A 14,373-nucleotide genomic window follows, 5' to 3' on the forward strand; every position below is an offset into this window, starting at 1 on the left:
CTTGTAGAGATATTGAAAAGATTAAGGGCAATTTATGTAAATCACTTAATATTGCACAATGAAGGAATTCAATAAATGACACTACATTACTAATTTTCTAATGTTCTCCCTTTACAGTTTTGCAATTTGGTTTTACCACCATATTTGTTGCAGCTTTCCCTCTGGCCCCTCTTTTGGCTTTGTTAAACAACATCATTGAAATCAGGCTGGATGCATACAAATTTGTCACCCAGTGGCGGAGGCCTCTGCCGGCCAGAGCAACTGACATAGGTAAAGGCAAAATCTATAGTGAATACATATATTTCATACTTTACCTAATGATGTAGAACTTGAAGATTTTTGTTTATTAGTATTACTTCAGTAAGTTCTAATTAGGCTTTGAAGCAACTGTCATGCCTCATTATTATAGGCAAGATCCAATTCTTAATGATATTTTAATTTTCAAATCTTTCAAGATGGGAGTCTACCTTCCCTCTGTGGCAAAGCATTCAATAGTTGTTTAATCTGCAGTGAAATACTATACCCAGAAATTAAATAATAGACTGAGCTCTGATTCCAACATAAATAAAACACTCTTTTCAAAGGTTTTTATTTTTATTTTACTTTATTCACTATCTTTAATCTTTCTCCTACTAGGTATCTGGTATGGAATTCTTGAAGGAATTGGTATACTGGCTGTGATCACCAATGCATTTGTAATTGCTATCACATCTGATTACATCCCACGTTTTGTCTATGAATACAAATATGGCCCCTGTGCAGGTCATTTTGAATATGGTGAAAAGTAAGATTAAAACTTACGCATTCTTCTAATATATTTTATGTTCGCAATTAAAATGGGAACTTATTGGGAAGTTTTGTTCTGTGACCATTAAGGGCAATGTTTCTGACCATTGCAGTTATAATGTGTTTATTAGATGAAATCAAGTGGGATAAAAAGAACAACTCTTTTGTAGCAAATAACTTTAGCATCTCTGTGTTTTTCACTTGTAAATGCATCACACATCAAAATATTGTTTTAAAGTGTTAGAGTGTATTGAAGTCAAATTTAGAACTGGACGAGACCTTATAAATCATCCAGTGCAATGTTCGACTGTGTGGATGGGGAAATTGAGACCCACTCTGGTTCATGAAATTGCTGAAGAGAATAAAGCTAGTTGGTGGGGACATACATATAGAATCTGAAGGAACGTCAGCTCTATGACTAGAGATTTTTCAAAAGTAATTTACAGAGAGCTGTCCTGTGTATCATGGGATGTTTAGCAGCAGCCTTGGCCCTAACCCAGTAGTTAACAGTAGCAACCTCCCTGCTCCCCAAGTTGTGACAATCAAAAATGTGAGCAGACATTGCTAGATGTCCCCTGGGGGACAAAGTCAGCACTATAGGGTGTTCAGCTCTTTCCTCCTTGAATGCAGGTATTAGGGAAAAATAAGAGACTGAGTTTTAGGAGGAGATTAGCCTTAGGTGTGGGAATCGCGATAGGAGACAAAGTAGTGATAGGAGAGGCTATTTCTTCTTCTGCCTTCAGGAGTGGTTTGAGGCATGTGTCTTATCTAGTTGTAGGGCATATGCCCCAATAGGCTGAGCCCTGATTTAGCGCAAAATCAGCCCTTATATCTGCTGATGACATTTTCTCAGAACCCTGCAGTGCCTTACTGAACATAAACAGTTCAGTTTTTCAAAGAAAGGTAATAAAGGCATGAAATTTTATTTTATATTTCAGAGCCTTTTCAAGGGATTTTAACTTGAAGTCTAACACCCTTGGTTCAAGTTCTAACTTTACCTTTTATTCATCAACCTGGACCTATAATTAAGAAATGATGTCTGAGATAACATTTTATGTACTGTAAAGCACTATATAAATATAAAGTGGTTGTACTATTAATAGTGAAAAACAAAAAATATTTTTTTTATTATTAATTCAAAATGCTCTAGAAGCAGATTTTAAGGTTTTAAAATGTATGGACATGTTCAACAGCTCTTAGAAGCATCATTTGCTGGTGTCTTTACTGCCACCTAGAGGCAAAAGAAAATGTGATTGTTTGGAAACTTTCAGGACCTGCCTTTCAGGTATATAGCACCTGACCCTTTCTTCATCTTGATTGTTACTAAGGATGTAGAATAGTTTCAAGAGATGTGGAGAGCTTATGTGAAGTTGAAACTACATATACTTAGAGCAATCCTGTTGTTTAATTTTTCCCAGCTATGCTTAGCAGTTAAATTGGAGTAAATTCATTCAGATTGTAAATTTTCAGGACAAAATGACAAAGGATAAAAGGGCAATGAAGAGGAGGATATTGTCCTGAAAACAATAGAAATGATAAATTATGAGGTCTAGGATAGGTAAGGGAGTGAAGCCAGTGTGCCTTATAATTAAAAATTCCAGGTTTGGAATAAGACAGATGTGCATTTGAACCTGGGTTCTAACAACTGTTACCCTGGGACAGAGGCTCTCAATGTGGACTCTGCAGATCTCTTTCAGGTTCCATGAGGCCAATACTATTTTAATAATAATACTAAGACATAACTTCCTTTTCTCACGATGTTAACATTTGCACTGGTGATGTAAGAGCAATGGGGATACATTTTTCTAACTCAAGGCAGTGGCACCAAGGAGTACTGGTAGTGACTGTATTTCTCACGGCTATAAAGTCAACATTTTAAAAGTGCCAGTGAGAAACTTTAGAAAGTCTTTGATGAAAATGTAATAACTATTAATTTTATCAAATCTCTACTCTGGAATAAATATCTTTTCAATATTCTATATGACAAAATGCAAAATATGCATAAAGCACTTCTGTTACGTATCAAAGTGGGATTGTCACCTCAAAGAAAAACACCCTGTGCTTGTTGGAGCTGCAAACTCAATAATTTTTTTTTAGTATGAAATAAGGATAGCCAAACTATGATTAGTCAGACTTGGGTGTTTAGCAGACATTCTTTTATAAAATGCACAAAACTATCTTATCATTTTAAGGAAAATAATTGACAGTATTTGTTACCATTAATAAAGTTCAGACTTTGAAGTGAAAATTAGAATTTTGAATAATTTTTATCTACTATTGTGATTTTGAAAGCTTCCTGGAAGTCAGATTTTTTCTAATAAAAATCAATGGTAGTATTAATATTTGTGATGTTTCATTAACTATAGTAAGAGTATATCAACATTTGGAAGATCTATATAATTGAGGGAATAAATTTTTCCAAATACCCCATATTGGATGTTACAATATCATTTCTGGGTAAGAAATTAATTAAATGTTTAAGATAGAACTATGGATCTTAATAGAAATGACATATGGAAACTTTATTGATATGTTTAGATTCTACACTGTAACTAAATTATAAGAAATGACCAGATGTAGAGTGTTGGTGTAATATCAAAGAAAAATGTTGAAAATTATTTGAAATATGATTAAAATAGTTCTCCTTTTCCCAACCATTTATATTTTTGAAGACAGATTCTCTATTTACTCTTCAACTCACAAACCATACTGCAACAGATTAACTGCAGAAACAAATATGAAAGTCTAGCTGTTCTATTAAGAAAGGCATTAAAGAAATTTGCAAACATGTAAAACTATCTGTTTTTTCACTACATTTTTCCTCTTTGAAAATATAGCTATGTTTTTCTTAAAAATGTGTTATTTCTACTAACTTACAATAGAGTTGATAGCTATTTTAAGTTAATTATTAGAGACATATTTCTAAATTTCTCAGTTTTAATTTCTAATGTGTTAAATAGCTATAATAATAAAAGCATAATTGTTAATTAGACTGGACAGCTGAACGACCTCCTGGATGTCATTCCAGACATCATTCCTGATGTCCTTCTGGATGAAGCTGCAGTGGCTGGGGCTGAGGCAGAGGCAGTTAGGGGGGATCAGGCAGGCAGGCAGAGTGATTAGGGGCAATCAGGCAGGCAGGTGAGTGATTAGGGGCGATCAGGCAGGCAGAGTGGTTAGGGGTGATTAGGCAGGCAGGTGAGCAGTTAGAAGTGATCAGGCAGGCAAGTGGTTAGGGGTGATTAGGCAAGCAGGCAGGCGAGCAATTAGGAGCCAGCGGTCCCAGATTGCAAGAGTGATGTCCAACTGCCGGTTTAGGCACAATCCCGCTGTGGGATTGGGCCTAAACGGGCAGTTGGACATCCCCCAAGAGGTCCCGGATTGTGAGAGGGTGCAGGCCGGGCTGAGGGGTCCCTGCCTCACCCATTGCATAAATTTTCTGCACTGTGCCTCAAGTCAGTAGATATACCCATAAGAAAAAAGGTCTTTTGAGATTTTATGTTTAAAAAATATAAAGGATACCTGGGACCAAAAATTTTTAAAGAATTACAGACCTAGATAAAGTTATTTAGTCTCTGTAAACCTTAGTTCTTTAATTTACATGATGAACATTAAGACTATATATATCCTCAGGTTATTTAAAAACCCTGACCTCAATTTAATATCTAATTGCCAGGATAGGGCTTTTTCCCTGTTTGTTCACTGTTGAATACCAAGCATGTAGAATTTTTCTAACAAAATGAGGTTTTTAATAAATATCTATTAAATGAGTTAATAAATAAATCACAAGTAGACATATTTATTGATTGGCTGATTAATTATAATTAACCAAATAGTATTACATGCATATTTATAAAACATATTTATAAAGTTTTAATACATAAGAAGTAATTACCACAATGCCTAGTGCATAATAAACACTAACTAAATATAAGCCAAATGAAAGTGTAAGATAGGAACTATTGGTGGGAAAATTAGTCTGTCTCATTAATTACAGATGTAACTAGAGGCCTGGTACACGACATTTGTGCACTTGGGTGGTGGTGTTGCTCAGCCCAGCCTGCACCCTCTCACAGTCTGGGGTTCCTCGGGGGATGTCTGTCTGCCAGCTTAGGCCTGCTCTCTGGGGACATCCCTGGAGGGGTCCTTAGCACTGCCATGAAGGTGAGAGAGGCTCCTGCCACCACCACTGTTCTCACCAGGGGTGAGTCCAGCTTCTGGCTGAGCAGCGCTCCCCCTGTGGTAGCGCACTGACCACCAGAGGGCAGCTCCTACATTGAATGTCTGTCCCCTGGTGGTCAGTGCACCTCATAGCAACCAGCAGTTCTGACATTTGGTCGATTTGCATATTAGCATTTTATTATATAGGACTAGAGGCCTGATGCACGAAATTCGTGCAAGGTGCTCAGTCCTCCCAGCTGTGGCAGCTGCCTCAGCCCTGGCAACCCTAGCTTTGTCCAGAAGGTTGTGTGGAAGGTCGTCCAGATGGTTGTTTTGCTGTCCAGTCTAATTAGCATATTATACTTTTATTATTATAGATGCGAGTTAAGGAATAGAATCAGAGCTGAGACACTAGGAATTTCTAATTAGAATGAAAGGAATGATGATAGCTATTAAATCCTGTCATTTGTAATTAAGAAATTGGACAAGAAGTTTATGAATCTCTGAATCACAGTATGCTTTCCTTTTCTCCCAGTTGTTTAAAGGGATATGTCAACAATAGCCTATCCTTCTTTGACCTGAGTGAGCTTGGCCTGGGAAAATCTGGTTATTGCAGGTACTGCCTTATAAATCATAGTTACTTTTCTTCTTGCTTTCACTATTCCATCTCTTCCCTCTACATGTTGATGAGCTCATTTAAACTGTCATTTTGGGGTTTTGGCAAACCGAGAACATTTGGGACCTCCACACTTTGATCTCTGTTCTTCAAAGTGTTTTTGTTTTTGTGGATTTTAGGTACCGAGACTACAGAGGTCCCCCTTGGAGTTCCAAACCTTATGAGTTCACCTTACAGTACTGGCACATCCTCGCTGCTCGGTTGGCCTTCATTATCGTGTTTGAGGTTAGTCACAAACTGGTGAAATAACTGTACGTAGACACTTTTCCAACTGATATATTAGTTGCCTCTTTGAAGTTCCTCACTGACTTCCGAAAAGGGAGTTGAGTATGTTTTAGTGAAAGGCTCAGATAAAATGAAACCACTGTTAACAAGCACAAAACAGCAAGAGCACAATAATGTAAGAAGTTGGGTTAGAGGGTATTTGTACCAGAAAACTAGGATAAAATAAGCTACTCATAGTTTAACTGAAAACATGGTTTTGAGCCTCCTAGCAACAAAATTTAAAAAGAAAAGGTTGGTTTTCATCATCTGATAAAATAATTCATATCTATTCATTAGTATGGAAAAAACTTATTTTCTGGACAACCAACTCTAATTACAGTTGGTCCTGTATAGTTGTATAAGGGACATTGCATAATTCAGTCAGTTATACCTGAAAACACTTTGATAAAAAGTGCATATATTTTTATTATCAGAATCAGGAAATAATATTAAATTGTAGTCCCATGAAGAAATTTTAGAGAAGCTACGGAATTATTGTTTTTTTCAGTATAAAACAGCAACTGGATTAATACAGTGGACAAATTTTGCATGAGTATGTTTCCTATGGCCAAAATCAGAGAGAGAAAAGAATAGTGAGGGCCTGCTTTTCTATGGGAAAATATACCCTGCTTACAATGACCCACTGTGCAATGCAGTTTCCTGGGACACATATAGCAACTCAGGTAAAAGTGCCTTGATTTCTTCCTTCCCACAAAGTCCTTTAGGAAAAGAAGTTCTTTTCCATAGATCGAGATAACTCTATAAATATTAGATTTTTTTTCTTTCCTGAGAAACTAAAAGATCTTCTTTTCTTCATGGGAAAAAAAGAGGTATTATAATAATAATCCTATCTAATAACAGACAGTCATGGTAATTGACCATACCTTCACTACACCTCCCATTGGCTAATCAGCGTGATATGCAAATTGACTGCCAAAAAAGATGGCAGCTAATTTGCGTATTGCAGGCAGGGCAAGATAGCGCCAACCGCCAGCGCGCCACCATCCGGGGCAGGCCGGCCACCCGTGACCCCATTGGCGGGTCCTGGGGCGGCAAGGCATGCCTGCCCCAGAAGCCCCAGCAGCCGCCTGATATGGTAGTAACTCTATCAGTAAGCACTCTGAAAGTCAGTGGCATAAATGCACCAATTAAAAGACAGATTATGAGGGTGAATCAAAAACAAAACCACTTTAAATATAAAGACACATATAGATTAAAAGTAAATGAATTAAGCTGCAGCCTGTTTTGCTCAGTGGATAGAGCATTAGCCCATGGACTGAAGAGTACCAAGTTCGATTCCAGTCAAGGGCATGTACCTCAGTTGCTGGCTTGATCCCCAGTCCCTATCAAAGCATGTGCAGGAGGCAACCAATCAATGTGTCTCTCCCTTTCCCTTCACTCTCTCTAAAATTCAATGGAAAAATATCCTTGGGTGAAGATTAACAAAAACAAAGTAAATGGATTAAGTAACATTAAAGAGATTATAAGAAAAATATATTCCAAATTTTGTTAGTTGTATAATGGTTATGTTTAAATTATTAACACCTAAGAAAGTGGGTGAAGGGTACATATAATATGCTGTAGTATTTTATAGCTTTTTTTACATGTATGAGATTATTTCAAATTAAAATATTAAAAAAATAAAAATTAATAAAATATTAATTGAAATGTGTATGCATTACATGAAAAATCTCCTAATTGCTTCTAGCATAATTCATTAAATTGTGCTAAAATTTACAAGGGTTCAATTAAAAGATATCTTAATTCTAAATGATATAGTAGAAAATATATAATAGTGCAGTTATAAGCACTTATCTGAAAATAAAAATTTAAAGAAGTGAATTTAAAGAAGGGATTAGCCAAAGAAAATATATGTACGACCCATGGACACAGACAACAGTATGGTGATGGCCAGAGAGAAGTGGGGGCAAGAGCTGGGCAGAGGGGGCAAAAGGGGGCAAATAGGAACATCCTATATAATAATAATAATGAAAGGCTAATATGCACATTGACTGAATGGCAGAATGACCGGTTGCTATGATGCGCACTGGCCACCAGGGGGAAGACACTCAATGCAGGAGCTGCCCCCTAGTAGTCAGTGCACTTCCATATGGGGAGTGCCACTCAGCCAGAAGCTGGCTCATGGCTGGCCAGCGCAGTGGTGGTGGCAGGAGCCTCTCCCACCTCCGTGGCAGCACTACGAATGTCCAACTAACGGTTTAGACCCGATCCCTTGGGGGCCTAAGCCTTTAGTTGGACATCCCCCGAGGGCTCCCTGGCTTCCAGAAGGATGTCTGACTGCAAGCTTAGGCCTGATCCCCCGGAGAGTGGGCCTAAGTCGACAGGTGGACATCCCCCAAGAGGTCCTGGACTGTGAATGGGTGCAGGCCGGGCTGAGGGACCCCCCCAAGTGCACAAAGTTTTGTGCACTGGGCCTCTAGTCCTATATAATAAAAGGCTAAATATGCAAATTCACTGAACAGCAGAACGACTGGTCACCATAACACTCGCTGACCACAAAGGGGAAGACGCAAAACACAGGAGCTGCCCCCTGGTGGTCAGTGCACTCCCACAGGGAGAGCGCCGCTCAACCAGAAGCTGGGCTCACAGCTGGCAAGCAAAGCGGCAGTGGCGGGAGCATCTCCTGCCTCTGTGGCAGCACTAAGGATGTCCGACTGCCGGCTTAGGCCCCCTTCCCGCAGGGAGCAGGCCTAAGCCGTCAGTTAGACATCCCCCAAGGGCTCCCGGACTGTGAGAGGGCACAGACCAGGCTGAGGGATTCCCCTGAATGCATGTATTTTGTGCACCAGACCTCTAGTCTATACGATAAAAGGCCTGTGACCGTAAAACTGTAATGACCAAAAACAAGAATCACCAGGAGGTGCATTGATGGGTCCTGCAGTGGCCATGGCGGGCAGTACTTCGGGGTCCCGCGGGGGCAATGGGAGGGAATCCGGGGTCCCATGGTGGCAGCAGGAGGGAGTTCTGGGTCCTGCAGCGGCAGCGGGAGGGAGTCCAGGGTCTCGCAGTGGCGATGGGAGGGAGTCTGGGGTCCCGCAGTGCAAGGGGTCTGGGTCTTGCACGATTTTGCGCACTGGGCCTCTAGTGTGTTATATTTAAGTAGCGCTTATACTTACTTAACACATTGTTTGCAGGTAGTTTTTATCGTGCGCTAACAGGTGGCGCGGGCCATTTTTGCTAATTTTTTGCACAAATGGCAACGTTCAGTAAAATTACGATAACTTTAGTTTATGTATTTTTACGTTACCCGCATTCTACCGCTAGTCTATAAAAAACGTTAATATGTGCCCCGCGCTCTACTACACTGGTAGAACGTATAAATACGTTTCCCACATACAATGTGTTAATCCTTATGCAAACCTTTAAGAGATGCTGTTATTATCACTGCTTTAGAAGTGATACACAGAGAATAGGTGATTTTCAGAAAGTTGCACAGCTGTGTCAGAGTAGGGTTCAGACAGAGGCAGTCTTATTCAGCATCTGTACTTTTTTTATACAGGGTTCTTGACTTGAACCCCAAATCAAATTTTTCGTTTTTAAAAAATAGATAGAGGCCTGGTACATGAAATTAGTGCATGGGGAGCGGGTGTCCTTCAACACAGCCTGCACCCTCTCCAATCTGGGATCGGGCCTAACCCGGCAGTTGGATATCCCTCTCACAATACGAACTGTTGTCTCCTAACCACTCGCCAGCCTACCAGCCTGATTGCCCCCCTAACCACTCCATTGCCAGCCTGATTGATGCCTAACTGCTCCCTTGCCAGCCCAATCACCCCCAACTGCCCTCCCCTACTAGCCCGATTGCCCCCAACTGCCCTCCCCCGCCTGTTCGATCACCCCCAACTGCCCTTCCCTACAGACCTGGTCCCCCCAAACTGCCCTCCTCTGTAGGCCATCTTGTGGTGGCCATCTTGTGACGATGGTGCGGGAGGGCGTGACGCCACCTAGGCTTTTATTATATAGAATTGATTTCAGAGAGAGGAAGGGAGAGGGTGCCTTCTACATAATTCCTGTTGGGGAGCAAGCCCACAACCTGGCATGTGCCCTTGACCAGCATCAAACCTGGGACCCTTCAGTCCATAGGCTGATGTTCTACCCACTGAGCAAAACCAGCTTGTGTAGCATCTGTACTTTTAACCACAGCATATTACCTTTTGATTTTTGCTCCTGATTTTTATATATAATACTTTTGCAATCTACATTTTAAAATATCTTTATCATAGAATGATTGTGCAACAGACATAAAAATTTTAAAGCTGTTATAATGATATAGAACTTAGTAGAGTAAAAGCTCTGAAAAATGCACATGCTAGAGTTTGAGTCTAATCCCAGCATCGCAGGCAAACTGTATTCTCTCAGTGTGTAGGCTGTGGATTATCATCCATGGGACATGATTTTTCCCTGGATGTGATCTTTCTCATCTGTGTATGACAATGCATGTCATAATAGCATTGCATGGTATATAAAGATTTTATATAAAAGAATTTAAGATTCATTCAATGTTTAAAAGGTGATATCAACACGTGGCAGTGAAAAGATAAAATAATTTGGTTTCCTTCTAATACCCATGGGATATAAGGCAACAGTAGTATTCCCAATGTAATTTTTAAAACATTAATATTCTAGATGATACATACTGAGTTTTGATGCTTGATTGTAAGGCAAATGCAGCATTGCTCATGATTTTTCTGATTTATAGTTGGCATTTCAGAATCTTTGAAAAGTGTACTTTTCCTTCTTAAATTTACAGCACCTTGTGTTTGGAATCAAGTCATTCATTGCATACCTGATTCCAGATGTACCGAAGAACCTTTATGACCGAATACGACGGGAAAAGTACTTAGTCCAAGAAATGATGTATGAAGCTGAGCTAGAGCATTTGCAACAACAGCGAAGAAAAAGTGGTCACCCTGTTCACCATGAATGGCCTTAGTAGATACCTATTGCCAAGTGGGGGCAATGCCATCAGTGGGAATGATAGCAACTTCCAAGTCTAGGTGGGAGCTAGGAGGAAAGCATTCCTGCCAAAACATGCGTCTAATATGATACTTGGAAATGCATCACAGCCATCTCTTGGATTTAGAATATCCAAACATCCAGGGAAAAGGAAAAGGTGACTCGGGACATTAAAAATGACTAGGTTGGCACTGTAGGAAGCCAGGATCTAATTCTCAGAAGAAGCCTCAGGGAATTGTGTGTTTGGAGACCTCCACCTTCCACCAGCTATAGCGTAATCCAAAAGGGCGACGGTGAGGTTTCCAGAGACAGATTTCCATGTAAATGCTCACAAGCCAGACATGTGTGGTGTTTGCTCACATGCTAATCTGACATTGGAACCTTAGCTTGAGTTGAGATACTAATAAGAAATGACTAAAGTTGTTGCCTTTGTTGCCAGAAATCCAGGTCCCTTCAGTTTACACGTTCACAAGAATGTCCCTTGTTTCTTGCTGAGATTATGGATCTGTGCCACAGGAAATTTATGCTGCTCTACATTGACTATGCAGTGGAGGAGTTGCACATCAGCTTTAGTTGTCGAACCAAAAATCAGAGATTCTTAAAAGAATACTATTCATTAAAATAACATTCTAATCAAATCTGTTGTATCACTGGCATAACCAATTGCACTAGATTTCTTTTATACAAAATGCCAAAAGAGCCACATACTTATAAAATATGGATGTTTATTCTCATATCATTTACAATAATACTAATTCATATTTAACCATGGAAGGTTATTTTATTGTATATTTAATTTTTCCCTTTCTCATTTATTATATCAACTCTCACAGAATAATTTGAAATGCTGTAAATATTTTGGTTTCCCTTGTATCTTTGCACCTTGACAATATGTAATGCGAGTTAGTTTATGCAGCTCTGAGACCAGTTACATCGTACACCATTGTGACTTGTTATTCAGGAAAACTAAAGCCAGATGCTTTGCAACTCTTATGCTTTTCCACCAATGTTCACTCTTGCTCATGAGCTAATGAAAACAATGCATGAATATAAATGTATATTATTTGTAAAACTGGCACACATATTTTTGAGTTTTCCTCTCTTTTCATTACTGAAGGGAGTTTTCAGTTAGTATTTCTTTGATAGATTGATTTGGTTTATTTTTGAAAACTCTAGGGAAAAAAAAGGCAAATTAATTGTGAAAAATTTGCTTTGTTGTGGAATTGCTCTTTCAATGTCAACTCTGTATCAGTCAGTGTGACTGCTCACAGATGGATGAGGTTGGAAGGATGGGACATTGAGCTAAAGAATGTCTGGTGAAGGTATAAGCTATGGGGGCAGGAAGAGAAGAAAGAGAAGAGTTGAATTAAGAAATGTATGGTAGAATTCAAGATACTTTTTCTTACAAATCAGTCAAAGCTAATCTCAGTTTTACTTCCCTGGGAATGAGGTGAGAAATAATACATACACATTTATACATACATTTGGTTATTATTATTTGTCCAATTTTTGTCCAATTAAACAAAGCACAGTATTTTTCAAAATTTATTAAGGCCAAATTAAACACAATGGAAATAAAGCTGATGTTGTATATATGCTAGGTTTTCTCTAGTAAGAAAATTTTAAAGTTTTTCTTACTAGGAAACTATTTTTATAATTCTAACACTGAAAAAATGACTTTTCCTTCTTTCCTAGGAAAAAGCTGATAGATAATATTGGTTGGTTGGTTTTTGCAAAAATGTTCACTTCCTTACTTGTCTTCTGATTTGGAGCAAGAGGAAGTGCCTCAGATTCTAAATGTCCCTACATGCCCTTTGCCACATACAACTCTTCCATTCAGAGTCCACAGATGTTCTGTTTCTGCCATCTGGTTATCATAGCAACTAACTACACAAAGGAGTTTTAAACTCCTCTCTTGCCATAGAATCTGCATTTGCTCTTTTTTCTTAGTTGAATGTATACACATACCTGAGAATAAATACTTTCTATGCTCATTAAAGACATAAATGTCTTTTCCAAATTAGGGACACATGACAAAGACATTTATCTTATGGTAGAGAAAAGAGTATTGATAGCCATGCCATTAAGAATTCTTCTCTTTCTGGATTATTTTTATATAAACACCATAAAAGTTTAAAGTCACATTGATTGGCTAGAGAGAAAATATGAAAAACAAGAAGGTATCTATATATATAAAAAGTCAGCAACCCTAAAGCCATAACACCATAACAACTGATCACTATGATGCCCACTGTGGCCAGCAAATCAGCCCGATCGGGAGGTGGGGCCGCTGGCCAACCTCTCACGGCCCCTCCCCCCAGTCGGCCCTACCCCTGATCACCCCCCCCATTCCAATAGGGGGCTGGCGGCCAAACTCCTGCAGCCCCTCCCCCCAGCTGTCCCCACCCCGAAGGGGCCCCAACACCCCATGAACCCTCACCACCCTGATTAGCCCACAGCCCCTCTCCTTGGGCAGCCCCGCCCCTGATTACCCCCCCCTACCCTAATAGGGGGTGGGGCTGGCCAACCTCCTGAAGCCCCTCCCCCCACCTGGTCCCACCCCAGATTGACCCCCCCACCCCAATCAGGGGCAGGGCTGGCTGGCCAATGCCTGTGGCCCCTATCCCTGCCAGCCCTGCTCCCAATGGGCCCCCACCACCCCAATCAGCCTGCAGCCCCTCCACCCCGGTCAGCTCCACCCCGGATTGGTGCCCCCACTCCATTGGGGCAGGGCTGGCTGGCCAACCACCCATGGCCTCTCCCCCAGGCTGCTGAGCCCTGATTGGCCCCCTCCAACACATTTGGGGGTGGGACCATCCAGCCCACCACCCATAGCCCCGCCCCACAGCCAGCCCCTCCCCTAATCAGCCCCCACCACCCTGATCTGCCCATGGCCCCTCCCCCCATCCAGCTCCACCCCCTATCAGCCCTCCCTCACCAATTGGCAGTGGGCTGGCTGGCCAACCTCCCACAGCCCCTCCCCTGGCTGCTGACCCCCGATAACCCCCAACCCTAATTGGGGGCGGGGTCCGCCAGCCAATCACCCGCAGCCAATCACCCGCAGCCCCTCACCCCATCCTGCCCTGCCCTGATCGGGCCCCAATGCGGGGGGGGGGGGGGTTTGGGGGGCCAGCCAGCCAACCTCCAGCTATCTCCTACCGCTGACAGGCCTGGGGCCAGCCAGAACCCACCTGTGCACGAATTTGTTCACTGGGCCTCTATTATTTAATAAAAATATAATGCATTGATTTAGAAAATGCCTTTTCTGATCTTTTTAAAAATGATGGAAAATTAGAGAAACAATGAAAAAGTATCTGGAATTTTCCTTTTGTGAAACAATGTAGTAAGAATCTAGCTATGCCTTCATCATGGTTGACAATTTGACAGCCCTGCCAGTATGTTAGTTATAGACTTCTCTGCTTTAGTTGAGAGAAATATTTTATATCATAGTTTTCATATGAATACAAATTATTTCTCAAAGATTTATATAGCACACACTCTTCTCAGGA

General features: G+C 40.7%; 1 protein-coding gene across 1 annotated transcript in view; it reads left to right on the forward strand.

Annotated features, from left to right (window-relative positions):
• ANO3 (anoctamin 3) overlaps positions 1-13,043 on the forward strand; it is a 201,991-nt gene extending 188,948 nt beyond the window's left edge. The window contains exons 23-27 of the mRNA XM_059709159.1: positions 118-270; positions 637-784; positions 5,483-5,563; positions 5,743-5,848; positions 10,659-13,043. Coding sequence (XP_059565142.1) covers positions 118-270; positions 637-784; positions 5,483-5,563; positions 5,743-5,848; positions 10,659-10,841 — 671 coding nt within the window. The 3' untranslated portion in view covers positions 10,842-13,043. The remainder of the gene's footprint in view (positions 1-117; positions 271-636; positions 785-5,482; positions 5,564-5,742; positions 5,849-10,658) is intronic.
• The last annotated feature ends 1,330 nt before the right edge of the window (positions 13,044-14,373 follow it).

This window comes from Myotis daubentonii, chromosome 9 (assembly GCF_963259705.1).
Source record: "Myotis daubentonii chromosome 9, mMyoDau2.1, whole genome shotgun sequence".
Lineage (NCBI taxonomy): Eukaryota > Metazoa > Chordata > Mammalia > Chiroptera > Vespertilionidae > Myotis > Myotis daubentonii.